Below are 7,500 nucleotides of genomic sequence, written 5' to 3' on the forward strand. Positions count from 1 at the left end.
TATGTATGTGTGTGTGTGTGTGTGTGTGTGTGTGCCAGCACATGCCACCCAACCCATTAATGTGACAGCGGAAGATCACAGTCAACAGGAACGGCGTGGAAATACGAAGAAAATAGGCAATCTTTGTATTTTTATGTAAAGTTACATGTTAAAAAGCCTTGCTCATATGCATGATTGCTATTGAATAATTCAGCGTGGGCTGAAAGGTTCGGCATTAAACATCTCCCCACCCTGCTGTCTGGAACAGACACAGGCTCATTTGAATTGAGGAAGGCAACATTGACAGCGTTGTCTGTCTGCCTCATCCCCCCGGAGAGCTGCGGTGCGAGACTTGAAAAGTAGCAGATATTTGCCTGACTTGATCAACAGCAGCTCACTTGTTCCACTGTGCCTCCGCGTAATGAACTTTTCCTCTCGGTAGATTCCACGTCTGAACAGAGCTCTTGACGAAGCAACATTAAAGAGCTTGTTGACTCAGACCGGAGTGAAAAGTATGAATCGTGTTCGGTACATAAATTCGACGATAATATGTTGTTTTTTCAAGTAAGTGTTAACCCCAATGAGCTCACAGTGGAGTGTCTTTCTACAAATCGCATCCTCTTCATTTTCACATTGCATACTTGTTCAGGTAGCATTACACATAAATCCATCAGGGGTTTTACACTCAACCAGAGTACGTTATAAAACACCTCATTAATATTCAAACAATGTTTGTCCATAGACCATTAATATTCATAATCCTTCAAACACAGAATTCGGAAGCGTAGTGTATGTTCTGCATCAATTCATATATTGTAATGTTTTATAATCTTATAATTAATCAGATTTCCACAGCTCTAGGTCCTGTATAGTTACTGTACTTTGCCACTTTGCCGCCTCTATGAATATAAACAATTTGTTTGTTTACTGCTTGGCCTGGCTATTACAGTCAATGCAGTGAGATATGTTTGTACCAGGGGAAGGTATTTCACACAGGCAATTTATTCTAATCTGACATTAATGACCAGGGCATCAAAAGCCGGTGAATAACAGATACAATGACAGAGCCTCCATGTTCCCTTTCACTGTGGCAGAACATGGATATGAAAGAGAAAATGAAAGAGAGACAAACAATACAATGAAACAGCACAAGCTGTCATTTATGTATGTATGTATGTATGTATGTATGTATTTATCTATCTATCTATCTATCTATCTATCTATCTATCTATCTATCTATCTATCTATCTATCTATTTATTTATCTATATATCTATTGTATGCTAGGCAAAATAGCGTAAATTGCCCTTGAGTGTTTTCTCCTGGTTTTGGAGTCAGTGTCTGATGTCATCGTGATGTCATAACCCACGCCACCCCCCCACTGTGACCTGTGCCCAGGTGGGCTAAAGGCGGCAGCATCATCCAGGAAGTGACAGGCGACACCTACGAGGTCATCGTGGACCACTCGTTCTACACGGAGCCGGTTTCCTGCGAGGTCACCAACACCCTGGGCAGCACCAACCTCAGCAGGAACGTGGATGTCTACTGTGAGTCATTCCTCTCACCGCACAGCGACGGCCGCTGGGACCCTACCTTCTGGGCTGAACACCCACCACCATATTGTCTTCATCTCTATGGACATGTGATACAATAGACCCCATCTCCCAGCACTTAGCAGTAGCCAGCAGCAGCATGTGTTCCAGACTTCATGTAGCTGCATTCTGTATCCCCCCGTGTTTATTTTGAAAAGGCTCTTTATAGACGACTGCACGCTAAAGAACAGCATGTTCCACATTGTCCACAGTGCAGTAAACAGCTGAAGCTGACGCACACCTGATATAAAAATAAAAAAAAACGCCTGTCGAGATTCTGACCAACAGACACGTTGATTCGACAAACACGCTCTCACAACCCGATGTGCTCTCGCCCGACTAAACGGCACGTCGACGTTTGGGCACGGGTTCGGCCTCGACATGTTGACCGCGACGTCACGTAACCGCCGTACGGTGCGAGGGAGCGGCCGACTGACCGCGCGTTCCTTACGTTACAGTCGGACCCAGAATGGCGGCCGAGCCGCAGTCCCTCCAGGTGGACCAGGGTTCGGACGCCACCTTCAACTGCGCCTGGACGGGAAACCCCTCCCTCATCATCGTGTGGATGAAACGTGGATCTGGAGTGGTGGGTGGTTTATTTATACGCTTAAACAATTTACTAGTGTTTTTTTTTCTACATTATACGCTCTACTTATGTTATTAGTGGTTTATTTAGATGTTATACATGTTTTATTAGTGTTTTATCTATAGTTAATACATGCTTTATTAGCTCAGACGTTATGTGAGACAGTTTTAGACTAGCCACTATGTATACGGTATAATGTGTGTGTGTGTGTGTGTGTGTGGTGTGTGTGTGTGTCCGTCCGTCTGTGTGTATCCTACTTGCAGTATATTAGCTGGTTTGCTTGTTGATAGAGCCATCATAACCAGTATTGATATTCTGTGTGATGTTCTGTGACCTTGGAGAAGATGTTGAGTGAAAAGACTGATGAACTGTTATGAAAGTATTTATATACTTGGTTCAAGGGAGATTTCAAAGAACACGCGATGTGGTCGATTCAAGCTGGTTTCAAACAAAAGACAAAAGTTTTATTCTGTTACGATTTGTCACAAACCAAATCTAAACAGAGGGATTCTCTGGGAATGGAAGGAAATGCAGTTTCACAGAGGTTAAAACAATAAACTTAGAGAAAACATCCATCAAGTAGGAAAACAAAACACATTGGTGAGACTAGAATTGCATTAACACTATACACACACACACACACACACACACAAGCATACAAACCACATTTTCCAGAACACACATTTCTTTTGAAAAGTGTATGTTTTCATAATATTGATTGAACAGGATCTTTTCACAGTGGCCCACGCTTTTTACCCGTAGGCACGTATGTGTCAATTTGCTGAGGTCATCATCGCATTTACGGTCAACAAACACTCCTCCCTGGTTCAAGTGTTTCACAGCTGCAGAAGTGGTGCCACAGTCCTTTTATGCGTGTTGATATTCTGATAGTTACCTTTTGGGCTCACGGTGAGTCACTGTAGATGAAAAAATCTACCGGCCAAGTATATCTTTATTTCAGATAGCCTTCCCAAATCTATGGCAGGTGATAATTTTCAGCCCTGCACACACACACACACACACACACACACACACACACACTCACACACACACACACACATACACACACACCTAGTGTCTGACCTCTGGCTCTGTCCCACGCAGGTGCTTAGCAACAAGAGCATTCTGACGCTGAAGGCAGTGAGACAGGAGGATGCTGGGAAATACGTGTGCCGGGCTGTGGTTCCGAGGGTCGGCGCGGGGGAGAAGGAGGTGTCGCTCACCGTGAACGGTAAGCAGTGCACGTGAAGCAGCGCACGTGAAGTAGCGCACGTAAATATCGGTGAAGAAGCAGGGCTGAATGCGAACGGATCAATGTCGACCTTCGACCACAAAGAAAAACACAGCACTCTGAACAGTCCTGAGATATGCATTTGGGCTTTTGGTTTATGAATGAAGACTAGATGGATTCGATTTTCCTTGTTTGAAAGTTTCTATTGATCGTGCAGTAAGTTTCCAGACCTCCGTTGGCAAGGCATAGCATTTACATTAACATGCATAGCAACAAGATCCGGAAACAAAAATGTATTCTAAAATGTCTAAATTAAATACGTCTTAGACGGATAGTTTAAGTTTGAATACGTTTTGATTGTTGACCATCTACAGAGTAACCCTTCAAATAAAGTGTTAATTGTTCATTACTCTGCGATCATTACTGCATCTAGTCCCCAGAAAAACAAAACCATATATTATTAAAGGTGAACCACGGATCATTTCATCAATTCCAAACAGGCCAAATGCCCAAACCCTTATCTCAGTTCCCATGACAGCTGGTCACGGCCAAATGAGGAGTTATTGCAACCTTTTTTTAAACCAATCAATAAATAGTAAACAAAGACACAGAGACAGTTGTTGAATACGCCTGAAGACTCGCCGAGGTCAGGTAATCGATAGCAGGGATATAGACTCTTCAGCAACCAGCTGGATTTCCCGAGCAGGGCATGTGATCATAAAGTTCAAGGCGGAATAATCCACAGGGGCGAGAGGAATACAGGAGTTGTGCTTCTCTCTCGCCAGGGGCCAGGGATCTGCTCTTATTGTCTCCGTTTGAGTTTAACCCGTCAGTGAGAAAGACTTCCGTGGCTGTCGTCTGCGAGCGTTTTTGATGAAAGCTTTCATCGTGGATCCCATCATGCTTTGCGGTAGACTATGGCGCTGGGGAAATGAAACAATAAAGGGGATTGGGTTCACGGAGGCGGGTTATGAATTTCCGAACCCTTGCGAGGGAAGTTTACTCTCGCCAAGGTTGTTGGGAGAGGTCTGTTCTTTGAGTAACTGTCGAGATATGCTAATAGTATAATAATAATAATAATAATAATAATAATAATAGTCCAAATAGGACTATGTTAATGCCAAGAGCTACATTTGGAATTCAAATGATTCGTTTATTTATGCGGGGGGGGGGATGGTTGTGCCTCCGTAGCATTCGGTTTCCATGATTGGGCATAAAAATATAATTAATGTGTCAAAAATGAATCCAGACCCCAGTAACTTTGCTATAGTTGAATGATGTCTTATATGAACCTGATACATAAACTATCATTTCCCTGATCACCTCAGTATTGAGCTTCTGTAGCTACAGTTGTTCTACAGGTGCTCACTCGGCTACAATGGAAGTTACTGAGACGTCGGAAAAAGTATCATACCTGAGCTTTTCTGAGACGGGAAGCACGAGGTGTCATCTTCCCAGTCTCAGTATGCTCTTCCGTGAAACCCAGATAGCAAGCGGATCTGGGCCGTATATGGGCCGTAACTAAGCCACAAGTGCCAGATCTGGCCTGTATATGGCCCTGATCGGATTGCTGTCTGGGAAAGTAGCCGTTACAAACCGAATGTTGTTCCATTTTGAAACCGTTTCGTTCACTTTTACTTCTAGAGGGTCACTTGAAAAGCAGCTGATCACAATTAGACTACAAATCCTGACCTCATGTTGGAGATAGCTAGCTACTAACTATTTGTAACACAGTATATTTGTAATCTTTTATTACGGCAATGGTTTGTACTTTTTCCAATGTCTCATTGGCAGAACTGTAGCTCGCTCAATACTGAGAGGATCAGGGAAATGATCGTCTCTACGTGTCAGGTTCATGAGGACAGAACGAGATCGTCTCTACGTGTCAGGTTCATGGAGGACAGAACGAGATCGTCTCTACGTGTCAGGTTCATGCAGGACAGAACGAGACCGTCTCTACGTGTCAGGTTCATGGAGGACAGAACGAGATCGTCTCTACGTGTCAGGTTCATGGAGGACAGAACGAGATCGTCTCTACGTGTCAGGTTCATGGAGGACAGAACGAGATCGTCTCTACGTGTCAGGTTCATGGAGGACAGAACGAGATCGTCTCTACGTGTCAGGTTCATGGAGGACAGAACGAGATCGTCTCTACGTGTCAGGTTCATGAGGACAGAACGAGATCGTCTACGTGTCAGGTTCATGAGGACAGAACGAGATCGTCTCTACGTGTCAGGTTCATGAGGACAGAACGAGATCGTCTCTACGTGTCAGGTTCATGAGGACAGAACGAGATCGTCTCTACGTGTCAGGTTCATGAGGACAGAACGAGATCGTCTACGTGTCAGGTTCATGGAGGACAGAACGAGATCGTCTCTACGTGTCAGGTTCATGGGGGACAGAACGAGATCGTCTCTACGTGTCAGGTTCATGGAGGACAGAACGAGATCGTCTCTACGTGTCAGGTTCATGGAGGACAGAACGAGAATCGTCTCAAGTCCAAAATAATGAACTTATCCTTTCACTGATTAAATCTCACTCAATCTGATAGACAGATGGAAAAACGTGACTCTCTCTCTCTCTATCACACCTCTCTCTCTATAACCCTCCCTCTCTCTCTATCACCCCCCCCGCTCTCTTCTTCTCCCCCCCCCTTTCTCTCTCCCTCACTCTCACTCTCCGTCTTTCCCCCTCCCTCTCTTTCAAATATTTCCTTGTCCTCCATCTCCTGTGGTTACTCGGGAGAGCTGCTCCCAGTCTGAGGCTGTGAGATAAAGTCATCTAATTATAGTCCTCATTTGCGCTTCCTGCTCCCCTGTCAGCTGGCGTGGGCAGCCCTGCAGGACCCCGTGTGAATTAGCTCTGCTGTCACAGCCCGCGCTGCGCCAAGATGCCTCTCCCCAAACGCCACGCTTTTTTTTTCCGCGCGTCCCCCTACATAATTAAGAGAAGGGAGGCAGCTTCATTGTCCGGGAGTTTCAATTAATGTGTTAAAAAAAACACACGAGACCAGGAGATGAAACCGGCGGGGTAATTGGGGCGCCGGGCGGACGCGGCGCCCACGCGGCGGCGGCGTGATGCGTCAGTGACACTGCGGTCAGTCTGGTCTCGGACGCTCCATCTCTCTTCCTGCTTCGTCTCGCTCCTCGTTTGATATCGGTTGTGTTTTTGTAAACAGCGCCGCTATGGTTCGGCCTCCAGGGGGCGCTCACTGGGTAATGGAGGCGGTGCGGTTGTGGTCGTGAATCGGGGGGGGGGAAAGAGATTAGAATGTGTTTCGTTCGCTCGTGGTCGGTTCTGCTGTTTGCAAGTGCTTCCAGAGCCTCGTCGGCGGAGGTCAAAGGTCAACACATTCGAAAAGGTTTTCACTCAAAAGACCGAAAAGGCAAAAAAACGGAACTAAAACGGGCGTGGCGGGAAGCCAACCGGAGCGACGACAATTCCCCGTTTATCACGACGGTGGATCGCTGCGCTAGTCATCCCTCCATCCACCCGCCCCCCCCCTCTCCTTCCATCAAATACAGTAATATAACCCCTATAGTCTCCGATCTTTCTCTGTACGCCCACAAAACCCGCGCCCTGCTGAGAAAACCTAATAAACACCAACGAATGAATAATCGCTCCGGTGACAGGAATTTTTTTTGTACGATAAAAGTGATTTGGTTATTCCCGTGCCCTCGCTGACTCCCCCTCCTCCGCCCCCCCCTCTCCCCGACACTCCCCGGCAGAGCTGTTAGCGTGCGCCGCGATAGCTGGCCGGCGTGATGCATGGCTGGTTTATTCTGCTGATTGAATGTGGGTGTGTTTTTTTTGTTCCCGGGCTGCGCCCTCAGGTCCCCCCACTATCTCCAGCACACAGACCCAGCAGGCCCTCTACGGGGAGAAGGGACAGATCAAGTGTTTCATCCGCAGCACTCCGCCGCCTGACCGCATTGTAAGTCATCCATCTTACCCCCCCCCGTCCTCAATCACTCATTCCCTCTTCTCTCAGGGGCGCAGGACGGTCCGGCCAAAAGACACGGTCGGCCCTTAAACGTGGAGGAACGCTGGTCTTGTACTAAACAATGAATATCAAAGAGAAGTCGCTTTTGCACTGCGAAGACCTGAGATATC

At 46.4% G+C, this 7,500-nt stretch overlaps 1 protein-coding gene across 1 annotated transcript in view; it reads left to right on the plus strand.

The window, feature by feature from the left end:
* The window catches only part of kirrel3a (kirre like nephrin family adhesion molecule 3a), a gene marked incomplete at both ends in the record, with an annotated part of 168,331 nt that overhangs the window by 151,163 nt on the left and 9,668 nt on the right, over positions 1–7,500 (plus strand). Inside the window, 4 exons of the mRNA XM_084445643.1 lie at positions 1,377–1,525; positions 2,029–2,156; positions 3,261–3,387; positions 7,221–7,321. Of these exons, the coding sequence (XP_084301769.1) occupies positions 1,377–1,525; positions 2,029–2,156; positions 3,261–3,387; positions 7,221–7,321 (505 nt within the window). The remainder of the gene's footprint in view (positions 1–1,376; positions 1,526–2,028; positions 2,157–3,260; positions 3,388–7,220; positions 7,322–7,500) is intronic.

The sequence above is a fragment of the Borostomias antarcticus genome, assembly GCF_949987555.1.
Source record: "Borostomias antarcticus genome assembly, chromosome: 1".
Classification (NCBI taxonomy): Eukaryota; Metazoa; Chordata; class Actinopteri; order Stomiiformes; family Stomiidae; genus Borostomias; species Borostomias antarcticus.